Below are 26,096 nucleotides of genomic sequence, written 5' to 3' on the forward strand. Positions count from 1 at the left end.
TTGACAATTGTAAAACAGTAGTAATGAAGTCCTCGTTGATAAAATTCAACATTTTGTATAGCTATTGAAAGTTCCGTTTTATTATTTTACCTAATATTCAAAATGTTATTATTAAGATTTAATTAATTAATTAATTATTAGTTATAGAAATTTTTATTCTAAATAAAACAATAAAAGCAGTGGAGTATTTGAATACAAAATTATTGATTGAAAAAATTTAATTCCCATTAATCGATAAAAAAAAACTGTTTGTTAATGAAGAAAATTCTTAGAGTTATTAATTAATCAATAATTATAACTTATTAATGACTAATAATTATATAGGTAGTAAAGTTATAGAGCTCGATTTTGAATCAGCTCAAGAACTAGTTCAGTCATCAATCGAGCACATTCATCACCACCAGGAGGCGGCGCACGAGGATTTCGAACTTCTTCTGTGTTATCTCCAGCTCCTTCATACAGATCAGGTGCATTATCACTGTCGCATGTACTGATTGGAAGAATGTCTAGTGCAATTCCAAATCCAAAACGTCCACATTTCCGTACCTCTTCATTTAATCTATAGAATTAATCTCATCAACTTTAATTGTCTTTAGAAATATTTTTTAAATATTCATATTTTTGTATAATTTATTTTTTTCACCATACCTGCGCCGAAAGTTTAAATTCCTGCCTTGTTTAGGGAGAAGAAAGTCGTTCTTTTTACTTATGAGAAAACATGATAAAAATTATCGCATGCGCCATTCTCCCCACAAACAGAGGCAAAAATTTAAACTTTCAGGTACAGATCTGGTAAAATTAGTATATTATATGAATAGGGAGAAAAATAGGACATTCCAGCCCACGTGTTTAATTGTTTACCTGAGCCAAAGGCGAACCCTACCTTCCTCCGTAGTGTGTAAGCAATTTTTCACCAAATTTACACCTGAAAGTTTAAATTTTTGCCTCTGTTTGTAAGAAGAATGGCGGATGCGATAATTTTTATCATTTGTTTTCTCATAAGAAAAAAGAATGACTTTCTTCTCTTTGAACAGAACGAGAATTTAAACATTCAGGTGCAGATCTGGTGAAAAATTGTATAGACACTACGGAGGAAGGTAGGACTCGCCTTTGGCTCGGGTAAACAATTACACACATGGGTTGGAATGTCTTACTTTCCTCTCTAGTCATATAATATACTAATTAATTTTAGGAATAAAAGATAAAATAATTCGTATTACAGTTCCCATGTAACAGAAGAATCTCGAGATTGCTGTGGATTTAATGTATTTAGAGCTTTCATCAAGTGCTGGTGATAATGAGCCAGTAATGAAGTCATATGAACTCGTCTAACTTGTCCGGATGTACAGCAATACAATAAATTTACTAAATCCAGTGCTAATGAACCAACGCGCAATAATTGAAAATCAACTAGATAAACAGCCTGGAATATCAAATAAAATTAATTGGTTTCGTTGATTAGTTAACTCTAGACTATTGCCATGAATGAAGATATTATTTTTAATTTTTATAATTTATATTTTATTTATAATTTTATTTTTAATTTATATTTTATTTATAATCTTAAGAAATCCCACACAAAAAAGGATTACTCCGGAACCGTGCATGATAAAAAATTTGAAGTCCAGATCTGACAACTAGAAACTTGAGGCTACGATTTGATTTTTTTATTTTTACTCTATGACCATTTTTCACCGAGTTACAGCATATTAAAAATCACTCAAAAATTTGGAATTTTTTTTATATCCCTTAATTTTTGTGACCAGTATAGATCATCAGTACGGTCTCACATGAGACTTATTTTAAAAACTAAGTAGGGCAACTCGACCAATAAATACATGCCCTTGCAAAATTAAACATTTGAAAGCTGATCAGAATTTTTAAAATTCGAAAATTTATGAATAATTCAAAAAGTTAAAAATAATTCGAAAAATTCGAATTATTCGATTTTATCGAACTATTCGAATACAATTCGCACACTTCTAATATTTAGTTGTATTGTTTCTTTCAAAAACTAAGTACAAGAAACAGCTTAACTATCGTTTATTGGTCGACTTACCCTAGTATCGAATAAAATTATTTAAAATGTAAAAATGAAAAAAAAAAAAAAAAATTTATCACCTCTTCATCAGTATCAGATTCTGAAAAGAGAAAATTATTAGTCCAGCAGTCCCCATGACAAAAAACAGTAAATGGTCCTCGAGTCGAAGCCAATTCACACATTGTATGAAAAAAAACATCTTCATGTAGAAAGTTTTGTAGTTTCCCTAAAACTTCATTGCGTTTGTGTTCATGTTGGATCGGCAGAGCTTCCGACACCATCGTTATCGCATTTTTAACAGCTACGCGATAATAATGCCGATACCAGTCTTCATATTCTAACCGGAACAAACCTTCACGTATACTTTCTGGGTCATTTTCATCTGCCAAACGCTCAAAAACTTCTGGCCTATTGAAAAATTTATTCATTTAGATTCTTCTCAAAGATTTGTTTTCACTGGCATGAATTTGTTTATTTTTAAATACATCAAAATGAAAAATAAAAATACCTCAAATCACGAAGCGTGAGACTCAAAGCGTGAAAACCAGCAAGTGCTTTAAGCACAAGCTTTAGTCGATTTAATTCCAATCCTTGACGTCTATCTGCCATCACAAATCCTCTTATCTTCAAATCTTCCATAGCAATAAGATCAGATCTCGCGACATAAATTTTAGCAACTCCACCAAATACTTTTTTACCTGTTTGCAATTCGTTTAAAGCCGGCCACACTTTGTTATAAAAAACCACTTCATTTTTAAAAAGCGATTCACTTTTAAATGCTTCACGTCTTGCCTTAGATTCCGGCAGTACTTTATAAATAATAGCCGTGTTCCAAGCCACCAATTCTCCAGATTTTAATCTTTTTCGGCCGTTAACTCTCATCCTGTACAACATTGACGTGTAATTGTCGCCACGTCCCGATCCTGGTTCTTCATCTAGACTCAGAATTTCAACTTCCGGCTCGTCTTTAGAAATCAAATCGCGAATAAGCTCCCGGGTGAGTTTTCGACCATCAGGGTCCATATTGAGACGTTATATATTTTTATGTTATTTCACTAGGTATAAATTTGATACACTCGCCAATGAAAAGAGAATATCATCTGGATCGAAGAGATACTTTCGATCCCTCGGGCTTTTAAACAGCACAGAGCAATGACGTCCGATGCAGGAAATAAGTATTTTAAGTTGAGATAGGGTCGCAAAATATCCCACTACTATTAGTTCGAGTTAATTTATTCATAATTTTATTCATTAGGAAAGGAGATCCCCTGAGCTCAAGGGGCAAGGACATTGATGCATGTCAATCAAGAGTTAATTTAAACACTCAATCAATTGATTCATTTTTTATTTATTTCCTACGCTTATTTACAGTACAATTATTTGAATATTTTTAAAAAACATTAATAAAATTTTTGTTTTTACTTTAAATATTTATGTAAAAAACATTTAAACTACTGGTATTTTTTCGGGATTTGTTACTATTGTGGAATTAACAAAACCCTCCAAACGAGCCTGATCCCATTTGGTTAACGATACATTGGATTGAAGTTTAATAGCCATAGCTGATGTATTTTGGAATCCATTTTCTGCACAATACTGTATTAGATCCTGCAATTTAAAAGTATAATATTTATTGTTAAAAAATATGAAAATATGAAAAACAGTTGACCCTACGGAACAACCCTAAAACTTTTTGCTACTTGTAAAATTTTGAGTTCTTTGAGCTCAAAAAACTGTTAGATCTAAAGAACATTCGTTCCATTGAAAAAAATAATTTTTGTTCGACGATATCTTTGGAACGAATCAACCGATTGGCGGCAATTGAAAGAGCGGACCAAGACTTAAAACTGATTAAATTTTGAAACAAATCGGACAAGTGGTTTATGAGTTAGAAAAGAATCTACAAAAAAAAATTGTTTAATTTTTATTTTTCGTATAACTCGTCAACTACTGGACCGACCAACATCGAAATCTAATCAATTCTGTCTTGGTGAGCTTTTGCAATTGCCGCTAAGAATCACCGAATCGGTTAATTTGCTCCTAAGATATCGTCGGACAAAAAAAGTTTACATATACACACACTAGGGTGGTCGTTAAAAATTAAATTTTTTCAGACGCCCCATAAAAAGCTTCTTTTTAGTGAAAAAATACGTGGGGAATTTTGTTTTTTCTTTTTAAGTAAAAAGAAAACGTGTCTTAGGACGATCAAAGTTCATTTTTCTATACAATCGCGGTTTTTTTTAAACATCTCATGAAATATGCAAATTAAAAAAAAAAATCATAAGAACAATTTTGAAGGAAATTAAATTCTTAACAAAAAAAGTCATGTTCATTTTTTTCATAAAATGTGTATTTATGAAGATATTTTTAAAAAACGTTTTTAGATCTTATCAATTGAGCATTTTAAAGATTACAAATTTTGAAAATAACATTTTTCTAAGTATATAGAAACTATAACAAACATTAATGATTGATATGTTACGAGTTACGAAGTTGTCTATATTTAAGAAAAAACGTTATTTTAAACATTCGTAATCCTGAAAATGCTCAATTGATAAGATCTAAAAAAGTTTTTTAAAAATATCTTCATAAATACACATTTTATAAAAAAAATGAATATGATCTTTTTTGTCAAGAATTTAATTTCCTACAAAATTGTTCCTATGATTTTTTCCTTTAATCTGCATATTTCATGAGATATTTAAAAAAAACCGCGATTGTATCGAAAAATGAACTTTGATCATCCTGCGGCACGTGTTCTTTTTACTTAAAAAGAAAAAAACAAATCCTTACGTATTTTTTCACTAAAAAGAAGCTTTTTATGGGGCGCCTAAGAAAATTTAATTTTTAACGACCACCCTAACACACACACGCACACGTACAATAACTTCCTAGGATCTCAAAGCGTCGAGATCTGTGAATTTTTTTTAATTGTCTAAAATATGTGAAATTATCATAATTTATAACCATCGATAATTTTAATTTTAAATAAATTTATACAAAATATAAAATTAAAATATTGATAGACATGATTTTGAAATAAAATTATATAAAATATACTTACCATAGCAGGTGGAACAAAACATAGTGAAATTAAACTGTCTAGTATCTCAGTAACTTGTTCAACATCTGGTATTCCAATAATCGAATCTTGGTTTTTCAATAAATATGAAATAACTTTAGCAGATTTGTCAACTTCATCAGCTCGGACACAGAGAATAGCTATGTCTGCAAGAATCGTTCCATCCCAATTTAGTTTTTGAATCCTTTTTGATTGTTGTGTCTATAACAGTATTTAAAATATATCTTATAAATCGTGACACGTAAGCAATTATTAAAAATTCATTTTGATTCAATATTCAAGGCCATTCTCGCACCCCCCTTCCCACTTTTTAAAATTTTTCAATGACTTGTCATAATTGTATTAAAATTTTATAAATTAAATAAAAATTTAACATTTGACGACAGTAGAGCACTACCTCTGCGCTTCGCGCTCGAGGTGTGCAAAAAATTAAAGCATTAATTGAAAAAGGAACAATTTCGTTGAGATATAAATTTAGAAAAAATTTACTTACAGTTAACATCAATTGGAAGTTAAAAAAAATTTGTTAAATAAATTTCAGTAAAATCTTCATATCAATTTTATAATTCGAATTTTCAAATTTTTTAGGCTGAAATTTATTCATCAAATTTTGATTAACTCACAATTGATAACAACTGAGAGTAATTTTTAAAAATTCTATACCTCGTTTTCTTTTTTTTCGATAAATGCTTTTAATTAATTAGTAAAATTTTAATACGATCACAGTTGAAAGTCATTACATTTTTAAAAAAAAGGGGGACACTGTCTGAGAATGCCCTTGAATTAATTATAAACTGATGTATAATAAAACCCACCGTGACGAAGTCCCAAACAGTCAAACCAGCATCAGCAAAAATTTTATTAAAAGGCGAATCTTTATCCGGTTTGCAATGAACTCGCATCAAATTCAATGCTTTCGAAACAAGATTCTTTCTCTCCAAATGATCAAATTGTATCATATGCGTCCATAGTCTTGACAAATACTCTCTACTCATAGTCGGATCATTAGCTTCCAAGGCATTCAGTATAGTTTCCATAACAACCGGCTCTGGAGTATAAATGTTCGGTACAAAAACATCATAGTAATTATTCATGAACACATCAATCGATTGATTTTTGACTTGCAGCAAAAAGTAATGCTTGTAATAATTATTTTCTTTAAAGCCGTCTCCAATAAAATTGTAATTATCACCAGTCAGTAATAATTCATGAACTTTATCGCTCACTACCGGATCCTCTAAATTGTTTGCCGCGACACCCATCGCAGTTAAAAAAAAAGCTGTGTCATTTTTGTCTTCAGCAGTAAATTCTTTGTTATTTATTTCCTGAAGAATTTCACGTAATAAATTACATGGCCCGTCATCTTTTCGATAAAATATTTTCAATGCATAATAATAAGAAGCCAGTGACGGCGCGATGCCAATATTTTTAAACTCAGTAAACAATGACCGGCACAATTCTTTGGCCGTTTCTCGATGAGTAACTGCGCTGGCAACTTTCAAACTGCTATTGAAGGTACCGATATTCGGCTGGATCTCCAGAGTCTTCATTTTATTCAATAAATGGATCAATAATTCTCTTCGTTCTCTCCCCCCTTCTTTCAAAGCCGGTATCAGATTAATCACTGAATTAAAAGCTTCGGCAGTCAGAGGAATATTTTTACTCTCAGCTTCTTCGAATAATTTCCAAGCTCGATCAACGTTCATATATTTAGCGTACCCACAAATCATAGTTATGAAAGCTTCAGCAGTTACTTGTCCTCCTTGGTCTTTTAAAAAAGCAAAGAGGCTGTCAGTAGTGGAGCAGGGTTTCCATGAAGGCTGTCTCTGATCGTTTCTAAACCATTTTTGCTCCATAAATTCTTCAGGCAGAGGCTCTTCATTATTGTAATAACACAATAATTGCAATAACTCCAATTTTGTTTCAGCGGAAACTTGTTCTTCGAGTAATTGGTAAATTGTTAGAGCATCAGCTACGTTGCCATCTTCAATTACATTCTTGAGAATGTCTTCTGACACTTGATCTTTACTCTTATACTCCGTTTTTGGCAGGAACGATTCAATGACAGGATCAGCGACCCGGTGTTGGAATAAATTCGCGTGTTGTTGACGAATCCACATGGCAGCTTTACGTCCGGCTTCTTGGGCTAAAGCGAATGAACGTTTTGACATATTTGATAGTGGAATTAAATATGGATCATCGTGATATTTGTAACGTGGAGCTGTTGGGTCACGTTTTATTGTCCGTTCAAGAGCTCGAAGTATATCTGTGGACCCACGTTCTTTGTAAAGGGGAATCTCGATGTTTACTGAAGAATTTGTTGCTCCACCGGCTACTGATGATTGTAACCTCGTTATTACGATACTAGAGGATAGACTTGGAAAAGTTTTTTGTTAATTAACAGTTTATAAATTTTTAATGATTGACAAGGAATTTGACAGGTAAATACTTACCGATTAGACACGTGACGACTCAATGAATTCATTTTTTAAATTTAATTTATTAAATTGATAAATATAAAAATGTATATATTCATGTAATTATTATTTATATATTTATATTGATATGATGAAACTTTGAGGTTATCATTGATGGGAATCGGAAGAGACCAGTAGCGGCTCTCAGATTGGTTTTAATTTTATTTTTTTTGTTTCTAATAATTATGCGAATTCTGAAATTATTGTTTTAAAAATATTTTTAAATTTTACTATATAAATATTTTGTTTTTTATTTAATGATATTTATATTGAACGTATCATAAATATATGAACGATATTTTCAACGGTTAAAATATATGAGTGTGAATGTAACAGATATGTGACAGTTTATAAATTTTAAATAAATAAATTAATGAAAATAATGAAATTTAAAAAAATGCGCGTACTGATGTACAATTGTCTAAAGACGTAATTTTTATAATTTTTATTTTACTTACATTTTGTTTATTTATTCGAAAATTTTAAAAACTGAGAGTTGTCAGCCACATTCACACTCATGACACTTTATAAATTTTAGATAAATAAATTAAAATAATAAAATTGAAAAAAAATGCCCCCCTTAGTTTATATTTTATCTGTCATCAAATAAATAAAATATTCAACTTATTTTCAAAAATCAATGATCCTGAAGTTCGCAGACAATTAACAATTTTCGAATTTTTTTTAAACTAATTACAAAAAACTAAAAACATACACAAGTAGAAAATTAAAACAACTATAGGTGCAATTATTTGAAATATTTTTTTTTACAATTTATCGATTTAAAAAAAATTCAACAATTATTAGACCTCGGCTAACTTTAGTATCTTAAAAATTATATGGTGATTTTCTATGAGTGTGAATGTAATTGACAAGTGTCAATTTTGAAAATTTTTAAATAAATGAAAGATACATCCGCGCCTTTTTTTAAATTTCATTATTTCAATTAATTAAATGAGTGTGAATGTGGCAGACACGAGACAAATTTTAAATAACAAATAAACGAATTAAATAATTAAAAATATAAAAATGAAAAAAATGCACCTACTCATTTTCAAATTCTATAAATGTGTATTTTTTTAATTTTATTTGATTTTTATTCAATTCACTTATTTCAAAATTTTGAAAATTGACAATTGTCTGCTACATTCACATTCATATACTTAATTAATTTATTCAAAATTTATAAATTATCTCATCCTCTACACACTCATTTATCTTTTCAACAATCGTTTAAATTTGATCCTGAAGTTAGCATACAATTGACAATTTTCGGATTTTTGTTTCAACAAATCAATTACAAAAAAATAAAAAATAAAAATATGCAATTTTTTAAAATATTTTTGTTTATAATTTATCGTTTAAAAAAAATCCAAAAATTATCAGACGTCGGCTAACTTCAGTTTTGTTTAAATTTGAACAATTTTCTACCATTCAAAAATTTTCCTGGTCTTTTAAATTGCGCGCCACGGCGGAAACTGCGGTAAAATCTAGAACCAAGTCATTGCGCACTTACTGTACCAATCTCTTCACATATATACACACAATATATACATATTTAAATGTATGTATCGTTCTTACTCTAATTTCACATACAATCCACACGCACTCAACAATTGTACGTTTTCTGTTCATTTTGGAGCATCACACAGTAATTACAGACAGACGTAATTCATGGTGTATTACTCTAAGATGTAGCTTTTGGCATCTTAAGTGTATAATTGTTCATATATTATAATCGTTGCGCAATTAGTTATTTAATTATTGTTATTATTAATTTAATTAAAATTTGTATTTAGATTTATCGAAACAACTTAAACTATATATACATATATGTAACTATCTCTTAAACTCATAAGTGGTTGTTATAAAATAGTGAAATTTATTTATTCCATGACTCCGTCATCTAATAATACGTGAGTAATTCTCACGGGGGTATTATTTTCACCACCCTGTTGTTTTAAATATTTTATAATATACATATATGTCAAAGCGTCTCGTGTAAACTGTATATTTCATCTCGTTCTCTTTGGCATTTTTATTTTTTTTTTTTACGCAGATGCTCGTGAATTTTTCTCGCATTCAGTTGACCATCGACTCAATCGCAATAATCATCCACTTATTTCCCGTAAATATCATTTGTATATTTGATTGGAATGTCAATTCTATTTTTTTTTTTTTTCTTTTAATATTCTTTCGTTTTTTTTCTTTTTTTTTTCCAATTTCTTTTAACTAATTTATTATTTCAATCATTTTTAATTAACAAAAAATAAATAAATTATTTAGTTATAATAATGATAATAATTAAAATAATTATTTATTATTATCATGATCATTGTTCATATATTAGTTAATTGGCATATTTTATTTTAGGTTAGCGGAAAATGACAGTATTAGAGGCAGAAGAAGATTCGGATGAACGATCCGTTCCCCCTAGGAAAAAATTTTGCTTGTCACTTTCACGACGCGATCATAACATTAACAAGACAATTACACAGCCCCCTCACTCGTCTACACGAGGGGGCTTCTACGAAGATCAAGATCTTCCTTACAGTAAGACTTTATCAGACATTATTTATTTTTTAGTATCACTACTCTAAATACGTCATGCTGCAGTACTTGATTACTGTTGATATCCCGCGTAAAAGAAAATTTTCTTCATAATTTATTAATTTAGATGTTAATTTCATCAGGAAACTCCGATCGTGACACAAATATGACTTTCATCAGGAATTCACTTTAATCATGACAAAATTATGATTCAGTCAAATTTATCCAAGTGATCCGAAGTTCATTTCAAACACGTGGTAAATTGTTTTGACAATCGATACTGACTTGATAGAAAGAATTGATTCAAAGTTTTTGAATTTAAAAATTTGACTGAACGCTTAGATATTAAAAATTCAGCCAAGTATTCAATTAATTTTAAAATTGATATTAATTTACTTGATGGAAAAAATTTATTGGTGATTTTCGAATTGAGAAATTTGACAAAAGATTTAGTACAGTAGAAATTCAGTCAAGTTTCTATCAAAATCATCTCAAGTTCAATTCAAATATTGATTCAATTATTTTGACAATCGATACTGACTTGATTGACAGAAAGAATTTATTTAAAGTTTTTGAATTTAAAAATTTGAATTGACGCTTAGTTTAGTAGAAGTTCAGTCAAGTTTTCCTAAATGTCATTCTGTCCATTTCAAACACGTACTCAATCAATTTTAAAATCGACACTAATTTACTTGATAGAAGAAATTTATTGGTGATTTTTGAATTGAGAAATTTGACAAAAGATTTAGTATAGTAAAAATTCAGTCAAAGTCATCCCATGTTCAATTCAAATATGCATTTAATTAATTTTAGAATTGATACGGATTTACTAGATGAAAAGTTGCTGGAGCAAATTCATGAAAGTCATATTTATGTCATGATCTGATGAAATTCACATCTAAATTCATTATGAACAAAAATTTTTTTTATACGGGATTAACTACAGTAGTTTGGAGTTTTTTTTTTATAACTCAAAATTAGCGATTGTACTTTTTTAAATTTTTAATTACAATCTAGAAATTGGTATTTCCTTTAAAAATTACGAAACTTTATTTTTTATATTTAAAAATTAATATTGCACTCATAAATTAAATAATTACAAGTATTATAGATTGAACATGGAGTTCATAAATTATAATCTTAATTAATAATTAAAAATAAAAACCTTGTATTTTAATAATAAATAGTAAATAATATTACTATTAATGAGAAATTTAATTATCATGGAATTGAATATCTCGTTGGCAAACTTATCTCATATATAGATTGAGAGATATCGTTGATTGAAGTTATAAGAGTTTCACGTTAATACCAATCGCTAGATAGTAGACTATTGATTTTAATTGAGTATAATGTTTAAAAAGAATAACAGCAAACAGTGTGGGTATTTGATGGGTTTTTTTTTTTTAATTTTAGGCACAAGCAAAATGTTGAATGGATATCGAAGTCAATTGGGAAATCATCAAGACTTATCATATGACATTATTGGAGGTGGTTCAGATGGATTGAGAATAGCGACTCTTTGTAATCTTGGAAATACATGCTTTTTAAATAGTGTTATTTACACCCTACGCTTTGCACCCTCATTTTTGCATAACTTACATCATCTTGCGACAGATCTGTCCAATCTTAATGACAAACAATTACAAACAAAGGTATATCTAATTACATGAGTGATCGGGTACTAGGTCTCTTACGTTACTCTTTAAAATTATTTAATATTATATCTTTTTAATGATAGGTGAAATCATCCTCTCTTGGTCGCACTGGGGTATCCTTGACATCAAGTGGCAATAGAAGTTGGAGCAGTAAAGATTTATCAGCTTTATCAGGTATCAGTGAACTAAACAAACCAAGAATACAAGTTGCTACTGAAAAGCTTCACGAATTATTCGCGGCTTTAAGGATCAGTGAAACAAAGGATAGCTGTGAACCTTATCAACCTGATGCTTTTCTTCAAGCTTTGAGGTATAAATTTTATTTAGTTTTATTTAAATATTTATTTAACGCTTTCCGCAATTCACAAAATTTTACAAAATTCATTCGTCTTATCTCGGTGCGAATAACAGAAAAAGAAATAACAAATGATCCAAAAAAGCAATAAACATGAACAGTCAAACAATTAAATTATTAAACTCAGTTTTCACTCTACTTTCCATTTCTACTTGAATTGACTTCTCAATTACATTTAGAAACCCACCAAAAAAATTTACCGATTTTTAGTAGCAATCATCTAATTTAAAAATTCTATATCTGAGACCGTTTTGTATAAATGATCTATTGGACTATGGAATTTTTAAAAGTTTATTTTCCCAGATTCTTATTCGGGATAAAAAAATTAGTGTAACGAGACCGAAGTCCGCCGTTTTACGAGAGGTCGTTTCCTCACCCTATTGGGTATCTACGCGCTGTGTAGCTCCTACCTCTTTCCAGACGATACTTAATCGAAAAATATAATTAAGTGACTAAGGGTAGACTCTAACCGAAGGTGATCAAAAATCCTTACTGCTTTTGGTATTTAACCACAGCCACCACGAGTCCATACCTCTTTTGGGTCAAATACTCCTACCATCTCAGGAAATAAAGAGATTCTGGTCTTAGAGGGCTAGGAGAGACTCCCCGTGGCACCAGTTCTCTGTACCCGAAAAAGGATCCCCTCTATTATCCACTTGTTCAATCCCCGATGAATTTTCTGCTCTTCGAGACTTTTGTCACATTGATTTTATGAGACAAAAGTTGGATCTTTGCTCGTCAAAACTTACTCGGGATATTGAACTTGATATCTGAAAAAATTTCTGGAAAATCGATCGTATTATTTACTGCCTTGAAAAAGAAGGTTGTCTGTTATTACACGCCTGTAAGATAATTTCATGACCCCTAAGCTGGCCTTGACACCCTCAACACTTATCACTACACTTTTTGTCTTCCAATACTTAACTATACACTTGATAAATATATTATAATATAATTTTCTAGGGATGTTAATCCAATATTTGAAGGTAATCAGCAACAAGATGCACATGAGTTGTTGGTTTGTTTACTGGACAATATCCGCGAGACATTTCAATTGCTAGTACGGCATAGAGAAAGTCAATTTGGTCAAAGCAATGGTGGTATGATTGATTTTACAATGGATCGTTTTATTGATATGCAATTCGAAGGAAGTGGATCTGGTAAGCGAAGTATGCGTAAGAAGAAACAAAAAAAGTATCAGTCAACTCGAGGCAGCGCTACATGTTTGTCGCAATCGAGTGTAAATGGAACCGCAGTAGCTTCAAAACTTGAAAATGGTCATGCTGAATTTATGGGAAATAATGGCGAGCTGTTGTCTCATCGACCTGAAAGCAAAAAGTGTTTTATTTCCGAAGATTTTGAAGGTGTCAGCCTTCTACGTACTACTTGTCTTGAATGTGAGCATGTCACAGAACGAAAAGAAACTTTTTGTGACATTTGCGTGCCGATTGAAACCGGTAGATCCAATGAAAAAGGTAAGAAACCACGCTGAGGTTTTTATTTTTCATTAGTAGATTTTTAAAAAAATTATCCATTAAATTTTTTTATTATTCATTCACTTTGATACATAAAAAAAAAAAAGTATATCGCGTTACTGATTCCAAAAGAACTTATATTCTTCTTCGCCCTTTTGGCTTTAGGAAAAATTATTTTTTCCAAGTGTTTGAACTCGAAAATGCAGGAAAATTCCCTAATTTTGGAGATTGGGCCAACTTTCAGCGGTTTGAGGGGCCTGATATAGTGAGATAAAGTATCCAGGCGATTCGTAGCACCTCAAGACATTACAGAATGCACTCAGAATGCCGCCCGTTCGATAAAATATTTTTTCCGAGTCTATGAACTCGAAAATACAGGGAAATTCCCTAATTTCCAAGTTTGGGCCAACTTCCAGCGGTTTGAGAGGCCTTATATAGAGTGATAAAGTATCCGGGCAACTCGTAGCATCTCAAAACATCATAAAATACACTCAGAATGCCGCCTGTTCGATACAAATATTTTTTCCGAGTCTATGAACTCGAAAATACAGGAAAATTCCCTAATTTCGGAGTTTGAAACCTAAAGCTAAAAAGGCGTATAATTTTTTTCCATTGCCAATCGTCTTGTAGACTTATTCTATAGCTAAAAACTTAAAAAAAAAAAAATTTCAGCTCTAGAATAAGTCTCACTTCAACATAAGTCCTTTTGGAATTAGTGTCGAGATATATATTATACTAGTTAAGTCCTAGACTTAATGATTGAAATTAATCTCTTGTTCTTGCAGATGAAAATGGTAAATCGATAGACGGCAGTGAGGTATACAGGCACTCTGTTGTCACCAGTGAGCTTCTGTGCGGTAGGGACAAATATTGGTGCGCCAGCTGCTTGAGATATAACGAAGCACGGCGCGCCGTCAGTTTTCCATCTTTACCTAGGCTTCTAGTTCTTCAACTCAAACGATTTGCCACTGCAGCTGGGTAAGGAAAAATTTTAAAATAAAAAATATTGTTATAGAAAATGAAACTCATCAGTATTTATCATTACAGTTCTATGGAAAAAATAAACAACTACATGCCAACACCTTTGACATTGCAATGTTTCTGCGAAGAATGCAACAGTGACTCAGAAGAGAACACATCGTCAAGCCGTAGTCAAGCTTCATCCGAATCTCGACACGTGTATAAACTTTACTCAGTGATAATGCATCAAGGTGCAACATCCACTGCTGGTCACTACATTGCTTACACAAAAGTCCCAGAGGAGTCAATGTTTACTGAATACTTTCACTGTGATCGCGATGCACGTCGTCAAAATGTCACCCAGAGTAGTAGCAGCAGCAACTCGGCCACATCAACATCCTCAAGTATCCTCAAGTGTTTCCGCAGTAAATCAAACATAAGTGAGAGCAAGGAACACTTGATAAAAATGGGCTGCAGGAGTATGGAGTGCTGTGGAATACGTCGTGTTAAAAATAATGCTAACACATGGCTTGAGTGCGACGATGATCTAGTCAGAGCCATACGTGAACGTGAATTACTTGATAAACTAGCCCCCAATCCTCGTAATTCAGCGACACCGTATCTATTATTTTACGTGAGGTCTACGACGTAAAAGCATTCCTTCCTGACATTGCCTACCTGCCACTATCTTTTCCTAATAAAATGTATCAAATGTCTTCATTTTAAATTAAACACTAAATGCCCATTAATGAATTATCTTTTTTTGTATAAATTTAAATTTAAAAAGTGGGTAACATTTATTTTCACAACTTTTCATCGGTTTGGGTGATAATTGTTATTTTAAATCGACAAGGATTATTGATTTTTGGTAAAATCAATACACTAAATATATGTCTCGTTAATGTAAAGTTATAATTTTAATTATAAAAGTATTTTTTATTTGGCAAAATGGAGTAAATATTTAAAAATTAAATATTTTTTTATTCATTTTTATTTAAAAAGAAAATTTTAAAATTTTGTTTACTAACATAATGGCTCTTAGAATAATAATTTCTTTAAATAATTTTATTTTGAGTATTTTGATTTGTAAAAAATTTTAAAATAAATTTTAAAACATTATACTTAAAATATTTTATTATATTTTTCGATAGCAGAAAATCAATAACGATACTAAATGTATGAAGATAATGTTTGCATACTCAAAAAAATATGTATATATACCATATATACACAATCGATTTCAAGCATATACTTTACAATATAATATTGATTGCTTTCTATTAGAATTTTCATACTTTTATTAAAAAAAAAAATGTAATATTAATTTATTATCACAAAAATATTTGAATAGCTGATTTAAATTTTAAAAAACTATTAATATTATTTGTATTATTACAAATCAAAATATCTATCAATGAATTTTTATAAATCAATATCAATAAAAATACGAAAGGCTAAATAAAATTCTTAAGAGAATTTTCACTACTTTTTAAAAATTCTAGATCAATTTTTATATTTATTAAGTTACTCTGTTTACAATAAGACGGGATAGCAGAAATTAATGTGCAGTGTTAATTAAATTTTAAATCAAAATTAAATCCTATAATCCTCCCACCCTTCAACTAATGAATGAAGTATATATATTATATATATATAAAGTCCTCCCAGAAAGTAAGTCGCCACTGGGAATTGTCAGAAATTTCGGGTTTGTATTAATGTGTTGTAACGAAGATTAGACTTGTTTTCAAATAGTGGGAGTAAAAACCGACGACGACTTACTCTCTGGTAGGACTTTATATATTAGACTGATTCAAAAAAATCGACTATTTTTTTTCGAAACCTATTAAATAGTTGCAAAGAGGCGAAAAAAGATGAGATCTTAATATTAATATTCAGAGGTCGCTCATCGCAATTTTCTATTTCCATTTAATGAACATGGCAAAAAAATTTAAGTTTGAAATTTTATACCTCGGCAATGGCTCATTGTACAGCTAAACTCGGGATATAATTTCCCAGATAATTAAACGCTCTGTAAAAAAATTCTCTTATAATTTTTAGATGAATCTGTAAAAAAATTATTGGAGCTTGAAGTCAAATTTACAGCAAATTTCGAGATCTTACTTTTCCAGCGAAACTATCAGACTTATCACAAAATCTCATAGGATCTTTTTTGTAGACAATTTTATTCCTGATAAATTATCTCTGACAAAGTTTTTTAAAATTCCGCTTAGTTTTCTAGTTATTTTCATTTTAATGTCAAGCTCTTAGGAGGGGTCTGAACTTTTTGCTCTATCACACTCAAGGCGACTAACGGCTCTATCCTTGTTGCACTTGCGCAGTGATTGGAAACTTTGTCCACTTGTTTCTCTGATGCAAATGAAAATTTTTGAAAAATGAAAACGTAGACTGCTAGATTATAGATTACAGAGTAAAGCATCGAGTCTTGTTCTTAATTTTGCATTTAAAGGATTTGTTTTAGAAAAAAGCTGTGACAAAAATTACTAGAGACTCTCCTTAAAAAATTAGGGTTGTGATTAATTTCAAGAGCTTGACATTAATATGAAAAATTACTCGAAAATAATGCGGAATTTAAAAAAACTATCAAAGATAATTTGCAAGAAATAATAGAGAGTTTCGATAAAAAAAGTAGTCGATTTTTTTAAATGTCTAATATACACATATATTTATATATATATATATATATATATTATCAGAACAGTAACTAATAAAATATATACTACTAATAAAATGAAAATGCCTTTATAATATCAATTTAAAAGTAAAAATGATCAAAATGAAATATAAAATAAAAGCAAATCAAATATTTTTCGTATCACCAAAGTGATGAAAAGATAAAATAAAAAATATCTATTAAATAAAAATATAGCGTGTAAATAATTGTATGTACTATATTATTTACGTGGCCTAAAAAAAAATGTATCGGTTGTCAGGATACCATTTACTTATGACCACGTATGTAAACATTTAAACACACGTAAACCCTAGTCTAGGAAACATCGTAAAATGTGACAATTGTAGTTAGTCAGCCAGTCTCTATGTCTATGGAAAAATAAATTTAGGTATGTAGATGCTCGTAGTGAATAATCATACCAACCCAGTTATAGTTTATAACATTGCGTCGATCATACGTGGCTACATCCATATATCGATTCTTTGCTATAAGGGTTAGTGGTGGAAAACTGTCCACTGTCCAGGTCTGATACATCCTCATTTCTATCACTTAACGACCAGAGTCTAAGCCATTCGCATCACTCAGTTTTAATCGATTCATTTATTTTCTCCAGCACGGCGATGCTCGTACTGTTTTTCTTTAATTAAGGTACGTAATTTAGAAAATTAATTATTATTTTATTACTCTTGGTATTATTTAAATTTTCCTTTTTATTTTAATTATTTTTTATTAGTCGTGTTTTCTAGACAAATGAGACAGAAATCGATTTTTCATTTGAATAATTATACTTAGTTTAGTTTTTATTTTACCATTTATTAATTATTTTTTGTTATTTAATTGAGCCGTACATCGGATGATTTACCAGATTAATTTCGATAAACTTTTTTTCGAGTGAAATGGGTAAGTAAAAAATAATTTTATTTATGTTCAGTTTTATTCACTTTCAAGGGCACTCGGTCAATGATTTCACCTTCAAATGGTACTGGTTTATACTATGAATAAATTTTTTATTTTTATTGGAAATTTAAAGTATATGAGTACTATTTTTAATTATTCATCAAATTTATTAGTTTTGTTTTTTATTTTTTGTTTTTTATAAATAATTGGTTGTAGAAATCAATATGAGTATCGGGACTGTTTCAACCCTGATTAAAAAAATTATGATCCTGGAGTTACTAGACAATTAAAAGAAAACTAAAAATATGCACATGTAGAAAATTTAAAAAACTATAGGTGCAATGTTTTTAAATATTTTTTTTTTTTATAATTTTTTGTTTTTAAAAAAATTTTAAAATTATTTGACGTCGGCTAATTTAAGTATCATGAAAAATGATTATAATTCATGAGTTCAAATCATTTCAAATCAGGGTTACTTTTATTTGATTTTTAAGAAAGTGAATATTTATATATATATATATATATATATATATATATATATAAATATATATATATATATATATATATATATATATATTCATGGTGTCATTCATATGAAATATGACTTCCGACACATTAAAGTCATGGTCGATAATTTTCTATGATAAATAAACAATCAATTTCATGAATAAAAATATTAATTTTCTCCTCGACGGGCGGAAAGCGTCAACTTTCGTCCCGCTGTGCAAAACGAAGTTGCCGCTTTCCGCCTCCGTCGAGGAGAAAAATAGCATACACTCCTCGGGAAGTAAATAAGAAAGCCTCAGATCACATGTTTGTTGACCTCGGCTTCGCCTCGGCCAACAATTACATGTGATCTGAGACATTTCTTACTTTACTTCCCTCGATGTGTAATATACTATTTTTTTTTTCTTTTTTTTTTTTTTTTATATTTTTTGTTTATGTTCAATTACATTTTATTTTATCATAATATTTATTCACTCCAAAATTTTTTATGGTCAACCTGGACAACTTAATCCATTTAAAATAATGCCCCCACCCCTAGAATAATATTCAAAAATTACTCGAAAAATTGTGTTCTTTATACGCGTAATCAGCGAATTATAAAAAATTAAAAAATCCTAAATTTAATTAAAAGAAAAGCGTACATAAATTTTTTAGAAAAAGAATAAAATTACTCTGAGAAAATTTAAGTATCTTAGGTTGACTGTAATTAAAAATTTAAATTTATTATGGGTTAATAAAAATATTTTGTAATAAATTTATTTGTTAAAAAAATTAAAAAATAAAGTTAAAAATGTTTCAATAAAAGTAGAATTTTTTTTGCAATCAATATTTTTAGCATAACTATAATTATAATCATAAATAAATGTATTGATTCAGCGGCTTTAATAATTTTCTATTTTTAAACTTGAATTTTTAATCACAAAATTATGATTCTATTAACCCAAATTTTTAACTAGTGAATCTAAAAGCCTAGTTGTTATAGAATAAGCTAAATAACATAATAACAAGTGTCAAGCGCAGTAGTACAATCGATGATGTGACCTCTCTTTCCATAGGTATAATAAAATATTCATACGATGAAACATCAGCAGGTAACAGTGGATTTTCTAAGCATGGTCTTTTCCGCTGCTACTTATTTAGCATTAGCGGGGGCGGCTTGGATTTTTTTACGTCTTCTTCAAGCATGCTTTTGGTTACCACGTCATCTTAAACGGCAAAATAATCTGCAAGACATGTTACAAGAAAAAGTAAATAATTAATTAATAATTCTATACTATTAATGATTTATTATACAGCATTAAGGACATTCTCAGACGGTTTCCCCACTTTTTAAAAATTTTCAGTGACTCAACTGTCATAAGCTTCATCAAAATTGAATTAATTAATTAATTAAAAAAAAAATTACTCACAATTGATATCAATTGGAAGTTAAACGAAATTTGGAAAATAAATTTCAGTAAAATTTTTATATCAATTTTCGAATTCGAATTTTCAAACTTCGTAGCCTAAAATTTATTCAAAAAATTTCGTTTCACTCCTAATTGATGACAACTGTAAGTAATTTATTAAAAAATCTCTACTGACAGTTGAAAGTTTTGACAGTTAATAGACAATTGAAAATTTTTAAAAAGTGGGGGCACAGAATGGTCTTAAGATGAAGAAAAATAATCGATTGTTTTTATTTAAACAGGTGAATAGTTATGAGAAATACATATTGGAATGTGAAGAAAAAGAAAAAGCTGCTGCGGCTGCTGGTGAAAGTGGTGAGGGTGCGATAGAAGACAAAGATTCGAATGAAGATAGTGAAGCGAAACCTCTTATAATAGATGAGAAGAAATGGAAAGAGCGTAGAGAATGCTTAGATATGTTGAAGAAAGAATTGAAGAGAGTTAGTGATGGTGGAGATCCTTATGACTGGGAACATCTTCTTGAAGAAGAGGATGAGGAGGGTGCTAATGAAGACAAAAAAGATGAGAAGAAGAATGATGGAGATAATGAAGATCTGGATAGCGAAAAATTAGATGATGTACCTGAAAAAGGCCTTGAAGAAAAGAAAGAGCAGTGAAGTGTTACTGACTTAGTTTTCTTTGCACCATTTCAGGGTCGTTTTGAAAATTTTCACGTGACCTTTTTCATGAATTCCTTAATTATTATTGTACTTTAATGAACTTTTTTTTATTTATAACATATATTATAGTCAATATTAATGTTAAGAAACAATAATATGTATATTTAAATATTAAATTTATGATAATGTTCAATCTTGACTAATAAGTGCCTTCATTTATGGATTTTAGCACATCGTGTGATATTTTTCTAATAAAATATTTTAATATTAATAATTGACGCTGAATTGACAATTGATGTGTGATTTTTGAAGTGAATAAAAATTGTTATTTTTCATTTAAAGTTGTGTTTATTTATAACTATCAATGTTTTATGATTTGTTATCAAAATTGATTTTTAATTGATAAGAATAAAAATATTGTAGACTACACACACAGGGAGGGAAGTAGGACAGCTTGCATGTGTAATTTAAGATCAAAATCCGACTTTTACTGCCTATTATTTTTATTAGTTTGTTTTTGATCTTTAGAAAAAAAAAGCTTTAAATTTATGAGTGTAAATGTGGCAGACATCAGACAATTTATAAATTTTAAATAAATTAGAATAATGAAATTTAAAAAAATGCACGTACTAATTTTTCATTGATCTAAATACGCATTTTAAAATTTTTATTCTACTTGCATTTTATTTATTTATTCAAAAATTTAAAAAATTGACACTTGTCAATTACATTCACACTCATTTAAATTTTATAAAAATTTAAAGACAGACTTATTTCAAATAAAATCTAGCTAGACTAAAATTAGATCAAATTTCCCACCCGGGTATACATAAGATTTTTTGCCGCCAATTTTCAAATTAACTTTCTTTCCATGAGTGTGAATGTAGCAGATATAAGACAAATTTTAAATTACAATTAAACTAAGTAAGCAATCAAAAATATAAAAATAAAAAAAATGCACATACTGATTTTCAAATTCTATAAATGCGCATTTTTTTAATTTCTTTCAATTTACATTTAATTAACTTATTTCAAAATTAAAAAAATTGACACTTGTCAGTTACATGCACACTCATTAAAATTTTGTAAAAATTTAAAGACAGACCAATTAGTCCAAATAAAATCTAAGACTGAAATCAGATCAAATTTTCCATCCGGGTATGAATATAACTTTTTGCCGCCAATTTTTAAATTTTCTTTCCCTACCATCAGCCGATAAAGTCACTTTTTATTCAAATAAATATTTAAATTTCCCTCGATTGGCACATCGTCGTCCTGTGGCTCCATCTACTGATGTTGTAGTCTTAAAAAAACTGTTTTCTCTTGATCACAACATGAAGAAGGGTGTTCTTCATCTAACAACAAGTGTAAATAAAATAATTCTATAAATCTGGCATTCTTTCTTACTCCAGTTCACTTAAATTCACTTCAAATGAATAATTAACATGTGCGTCAGCATAAATTTCATCAACATAAAAAAAATGAAGACTTTAAGGTAAATTTAAATAAAAGAAAGTAAAAGTTGTGTAAAAAGTGCCGGGATACAGCCATGATTATAAATTCCTCATGGGGCCCAAGATTATTGACAACAGCAGACCCTATAGCCGGATAATGCCCATAGATAACATGTGAGTAATTTAAATTTTCATTAACAAAATTCAGAAAATTAATTATAAAATATATTGAATTGACTGGTGGTTATTTTTGGCGGGCTGCAATGCGCAAATGCTGAAATCCTATTTGTCAATACTATTCTTATCTGACATCACATGCGGAATATTTATATATATATATATATTTTTTTTTTTTATAATTTATTCAAATAATTTAAATTTAAATTATCTATGGATTTATTGGGTTCATGATGATGAATTATTGTCATTATTTTTGTTTTTTATTGTAACCGAGTTATGTAAAGTCGGAACAAAGTTTCTTCCCTTAGATTATTATGTAATTTAGCGAATAAATGGTATGGATTTGTTGCAAATGTCAGCTATGACGGTAAATAGATGTTTTATAAAGTTTACGGTTACTGACCTCATCTATGACGTCATTGATTACGTAGTTGTCAATTCCCATACGTTTTTCTATCATCCTCAAGTTAGCAGACAATTAAAAATTTTCAAATTTCATTTCTACAAATTATTTAGCAAAAAAAAAAGAAACTAAAAATATGCACATGTAGAAAATTTAAAAAACTATAGATGCAATTTTTTCAAATATTTTTTTTTTATAATTTATACTTTTGAAAAACAATCCAAAAATTATTAGACGGCTAACTTCAGTGTCATGTTATTTTTCTGTGCTAAAAAATATTATGGTACAGAAGATAATTTCTTGATGCTCTGAATTTAATTTTACGGACTTGCTAATTGTGCTTATAATTTTTTCCCATTATATTTTAGTTATATATGACTATTTTTTCAAAATTCCACTCTCTAAACATGAATTAGTGAAAATAAGTGGATATTCACAAATTCCAAGTGCAAACCGAACCACTAATTTCAAAAAGTGGATCGGTTGGCACTCAGAATTAGTGAATATTCACTTATTTCACTTATTCATGTTTAGAGAGCACTAAAATTATATTCATAAGTTTAAGAAGAGTGTGAATATAGCAGACATCAGGCAAATTTAAAATTATAAATAAATAGAGTAAATAATTAATAAAATAAAATTTTTAAAAAATGCACATTCAAAAAAGTTTGTAATTAATAAGTGCATTTTTAAAAAATTTTATTTCATTAATTATTTACTCTATTTATTAATAATTTTAAATTTGTCTGATGTCTGCTACATTCACACTCATAAGTTTGTCTCTTCCCGGATACTTTTCGAAATTTCGCGACATTTTCATGGTATTTCCCGATTAAATTAAATACCCTGATAATTCCCTATATTCCTGGTTTGTAGCCACTGTTTCATTTCAGAACTATGCCAAAACAATCACTTACAGCAAACCGCCTGCGGCTCGGACAGCCAACTTCACCCTGATCCGAAATCGTTTTGTTTCATCCCTTGTCATACAGTATACTATTAAATAACCAAACAAGTTATTTACTGAACTATAAAAGGAAAAATTAATATTTGAACTTTCACTTGAACATTCAAAATTTATGGAGCGTATTACAGAATTTATTGTTTGATATTTCAAAATTTTCTTTATTAACACCCAGGTTCCAGGTGATAATTTCAAATATTAATTTTTAAAGTTCCTGTTTTTCCGTGCGGACCATGTTGGCCACCTAACAGAAATTGAACTGAACACACGTAAAAATTACTATGGCCACCGTAAAATTTATAATGTTACAGTAATATGTGATACAACCGTTGGAAATTTTACTATGGTCAACCTAATTTTTGAATGCATTCACTACAATTTCCGTCAAGTGGCCAACATGGTCCGGCTTCACTATGACACCATAAAAATAATTTCTCCGTGTAAAAGTCCCTTTTTAATTCGAATAAACCAATTTATTCCAACAATGAATAAAATATGTACTCATATATATTTTTTTGTATGGCAAGTGAAAGTTTTTTTTACTTAATGATAGTAATTTTACGATATTTTATTTGAAAAGTATTCGTAATAACACGTAATTATATCAGGTAACAAAAGCTTAAATTTAGTTCATTCATATTTTACAAAAGAATAAATATGATAATTATTACCAAACAACTGTATTGTGAGTATCAACTCACGCTTGACGCTTTTTTAATTTATTTTATTTTTTCGTCGTATATAATTTTCATAGCAGCTTTTTCTCACGATTTTATATTTAGAATCACAAGAATTTTACGTGTTACTGAAAAATACTTTTTTTTTTTTTTTTTTTTTCAATATTTTAGATTTTAACGACAAAATATTTTTAGAAAAATAATTTCTGCTTGCTAATACAAGTGATTGCTACCAATAATAGACTGGGTTATCAGAAATCGTTTTGAATAAATAAAATGTATGATAAACTAAAAAAAAATGTGAGTTCCCAAGAGATTAAAAGATAAAACTAATTTTATCATCAACTATAACATGACAAGTATCTAAATATGAGTTATCTTTTATCTTGACAGCTCTATACAGTAATCTTGACCTCATTTGGTCGTAAAATTTGCATGGACACTACCGCAAGGGGAGCCCTTGGGTATATCTATCCTCGACGAACTTATTTACCTTTTTCTATTCATCGTGAATGACTCACTATTTTTAACAAATAATAATAATAGAGCGTACATTTTTAGAAATCTTCTATATTATTTATAAACATTTTTTTTAACTCGTGTATTTAAAGTTCAATACTTGCGCGTTGTGTAGCGTAAGTAAAATAGTAATTTGTCGTGATAGTTGGCTAAACTATAGAATTCATTTTTAAGTATACTTTTACAAATTTTAATTGAAAATTAATATTAATGTCTTAAAGTAGCCCGGGTCAGAAAAATAACGATTTTGGCGCGATTCTAAGAATTGATAACAAAGCAGGTCTAGCAATACAAAAGCAAGTCAATTTTAAGTTCTTTTTTAAATAAAAAATACATTTTCAGATATGAAAACACATTTGGTTTTGACTTGCTTTTGATTGTTGTCTTACTTAGTATCGATTTACGTAAATCAAATCAAATCCAAGTCAACGTGAGTTTAATTTGAGTTAGTTGACTCAAAGTTCTAAGTAATATAAGACAAATTCAAATCAGACTTGGCAAATTTAAGTCAAATTCAAATCAACGTGAGTTTAAATTGACTTAGTTGACTCAAATTTGTAAGTCAAATCTAAGTCAGACTTGACTTAAATTTAAGTCACTTAAGTCAAATCCAAATCAACGTGAATTTAATTTGACTTAAATTTAAATCATTTAAGTTAAATCTAAGTGCACGTGAGTTTAATTGGACTTAGCTGACTCAAATTTTTAAGTCAACTCCAAGTCAGACCTGACTTTAATTTGACAGTTGACTCAAAGTTTTAAGTCAAATAAGTCATTTCAGACTTGACTTTGATTTGACTTAGACGACTTAACTTTTTAAGTTAATCGGTAATTACTGCTGAAGTTGTAATAAAATCATAAAACAGATTTGAAAAATTTTTAAACAATTTTTGTTGATAAAAAAAGTAAATGGCTTAACAAATCACACTGAAATTGAATTATTGTTGTTAGCTACTAAGGGCATCTTATTTATTAAAAGTATAATGACAATGCCAAGATCAGCAAAATAGTTTCAGAAATAAGATTATTTTTATTTCTTATAATGAAAAAATAATCATCCTTTTTTTTTTTTTGGAAAATTTTCAATTTTCTTGGCACGAACTTAAAAATGTTGGTATCAGTTTAATCTGCCATCAA

At 29.2% G+C, this 26,096-nt stretch overlaps 5 protein-coding genes across 10 annotated transcripts in view; 3 read left to right on the forward strand and 2 right to left on the reverse strand.

Annotated features, from left to right (window-relative positions):
- Window positions 1–18: 18 nt before the first annotated feature.
- Window positions 19–3,190, reverse strand: LOC130665746 (uncharacterized). Its single transcript, XM_057466294.1, has 4 exons — window positions 2,550–3,190; window positions 2,122–2,449; window positions 1,221–1,423; window positions 19–559 (listed from the first exon to the last, which is right to left on the reverse strand). The coding sequence occupies exons 1-4, from the start codon at window positions 3,062–3,064 to the stop codon at window positions 334–336; spliced, it is 1,272 nt and encodes a 423-aa protein (XP_057322277.1). The 5' UTR covers window positions 3,065–3,190; the 3' UTR covers window positions 19–333.
- Window positions 3,191–3,369: 179 nt separating this feature from the next.
- Window positions 3,370–7,745, reverse strand: LOC130665740 (protein PTCD3 homolog, mitochondrial-like). 2 transcript variants are annotated; one of them, XM_057466286.1, is made up of 4 exons: window positions 7,577–7,745; window positions 5,939–7,487; window positions 5,106–5,324; window positions 3,370–3,649 (listed from the first exon to the last, which is right to left on the reverse strand). In XM_057466286.1, the coding sequence occupies exons 1-4, from the start codon at window positions 7,606–7,608 to the stop codon at window positions 3,488–3,490; spliced, it is 1,962 nt and encodes a 653-aa protein (XP_057322269.1). In that variant the 5' UTR covers window positions 7,609–7,745; the 3' UTR covers window positions 3,370–3,487. The 2 variants fall into 2 exon arrangements, with proteins under 2 accessions (XP_057322269.1, XP_057322268.1); XM_057466285.1 differs by having other exon boundaries at window positions 5,939–7,499.
- Window positions 7,746–9,210: 1,465 nt separating this feature from the next.
- Window positions 9,211–15,347, forward strand: LOC130664916 (ubiquitin carboxyl-terminal hydrolase 1). 2 transcript variants are annotated; one of them, XM_057465105.1, is made up of 8 exons: window positions 9,212–9,516; window positions 9,660–9,728; window positions 9,974–10,153; window positions 11,567–11,805; window positions 11,892–12,118; window positions 13,127–13,638; window positions 14,424–14,616; window positions 14,686–15,347. In XM_057465105.1, the coding sequence occupies exons 3-8, from the start codon at window positions 9,985–9,987 to the stop codon at window positions 15,248–15,250; spliced, it is 1,905 nt and encodes a 634-aa protein (XP_057321088.1). In that variant the 5' UTR covers window positions 9,212–9,516; window positions 9,660–9,728; window positions 9,974–9,984; the 3' UTR covers window positions 15,251–15,347. The 2 variants fall into 2 exon arrangements, with proteins under 2 accessions (XP_057321089.1, XP_057321088.1); XM_057465106.1 differs by lacking the exon at window positions 9,660–9,728 and having other exon boundaries at window positions 9,211–9,516.
- Window positions 15,348–17,742: 2,395 nt separating this feature from the next.
- Window positions 17,743–21,103, forward strand: LOC130664917 (nucleolin). Of its 4 annotated transcripts, none has more exons than XM_057465107.1 (3): window positions 17,743–17,938; window positions 19,750–19,941; window positions 20,385–21,103. In XM_057465107.1, exons 2-3 carry the CDS (start codon window positions 19,771–19,773, stop codon window positions 20,757–20,759), a joined length of 546 nt encoding a protein of 181 aa, XP_057321090.1. In that variant the 5' UTR covers window positions 17,743–17,938; window positions 19,750–19,770; the 3' UTR covers window positions 20,760–21,103. The 4 variants fall into 4 exon arrangements, with proteins under 4 accessions (XP_057321090.1, XP_057321093.1, XP_057321092.1 ...); XM_057465110.1 differs by having other exon boundaries at window positions 17,746–17,938; window positions 19,786–19,941; XM_057465109.1 differs by having other exon boundaries at window positions 17,747–17,938; window positions 19,783–19,941.
- Window positions 21,104–22,101: 998 nt separating this feature from the next.
- LOC130664716 (uncharacterized) overlaps window positions 22,102–26,096 on the forward strand; it is a 56,607-nt gene continuing 52,612 nt past the window's right edge. The window contains exon 1 of the mRNA XM_057464786.1: window positions 22,102–22,390. Coding sequence (XP_057320769.1) covers window positions 22,329–22,390 — 62 coding nt within the window. The 5' untranslated portion in view covers window positions 22,102–22,328. The remainder of the gene's footprint in view (window positions 22,391–26,096) is intronic.

The sequence above is a fragment of the Microplitis mediator genome, chromosome 3 (genome assembly GCF_029852145.1).
Source record: "Microplitis mediator isolate UGA2020A chromosome 3, iyMicMedi2.1, whole genome shotgun sequence".
Taxonomy (NCBI): Eukaryota; Metazoa; Arthropoda; class Insecta; order Hymenoptera; family Braconidae; genus Microplitis; species Microplitis mediator.

Coding starts and splice junctions, on each gene's coding strand:
- LOC130665746 (XM_057466294.1), bottom strand. CDS start 3,064: ATGGACCCTGATGGTCGAAAACTCACCCGGGAGCTTATTCGCGATTTG. Junction 1,424..2,121: donor AATCTGATACTGATGAAGAG/GTGATAAATTTT, acceptor TTGATATTCCAG/GCTGTTTATCTAGTTGATTT. Junction 560..1,220: donor TCTTCTGTTACATGGGAACT/GTAATACGAATT, acceptor TTAATTCTATAG/ATTAAATGAAGAGGTACGGA.
- LOC130665740 (XM_057466285.1), bottom strand. CDS start 7,608: ATGAATTCATTGAGTCGTCACGTGTCTAATCG. Junction 7,500..7,576: donor AGTCGTCACGTGTCTAATCG/GTAAGTATTTAC, acceptor AACTTTTCCAAG/TCTATCCTCTAGTATCGTAA. Junction 3,650..5,105: donor GTTTTGTTCCACCTGCTATG/GTAAGTATATTT, acceptor TTTAAATTGCAG/GATCTAATACAGTATTGTGC.
- LOC130664916 (XM_057465106.1), top strand. CDS start 9,985: ATGACAGTATTAGAGGCAGAAGAAGATTCGGATGAACGATCCGTTCCC. Junction 11,806..11,891: donor ACAAACAATTACAAACAAAG/GTATATCTAATT, acceptor TTTTAATGATAG/GTGAAATCATCCTCTCTTGG. Junction 13,639..14,423: donor CGGTAGATCCAATGAAAAAG/GTAAGAAACCAC, acceptor TTGTTCTTGCAG/ATGAAAATGGTAAATCGATA.
- LOC130664917 (XM_057465107.1), top strand. CDS start 19,771: ATGAAACATCAGCAGGTAACAGTGGATTTTCTAAGCATGGTCTTTTCC. Junction 19,942..20,384: donor AAGACATGTTACAAGAAAAA/GTAAATAATTAA, acceptor TTATTTAAACAG/GTGAATAGTTATGAGAAATA.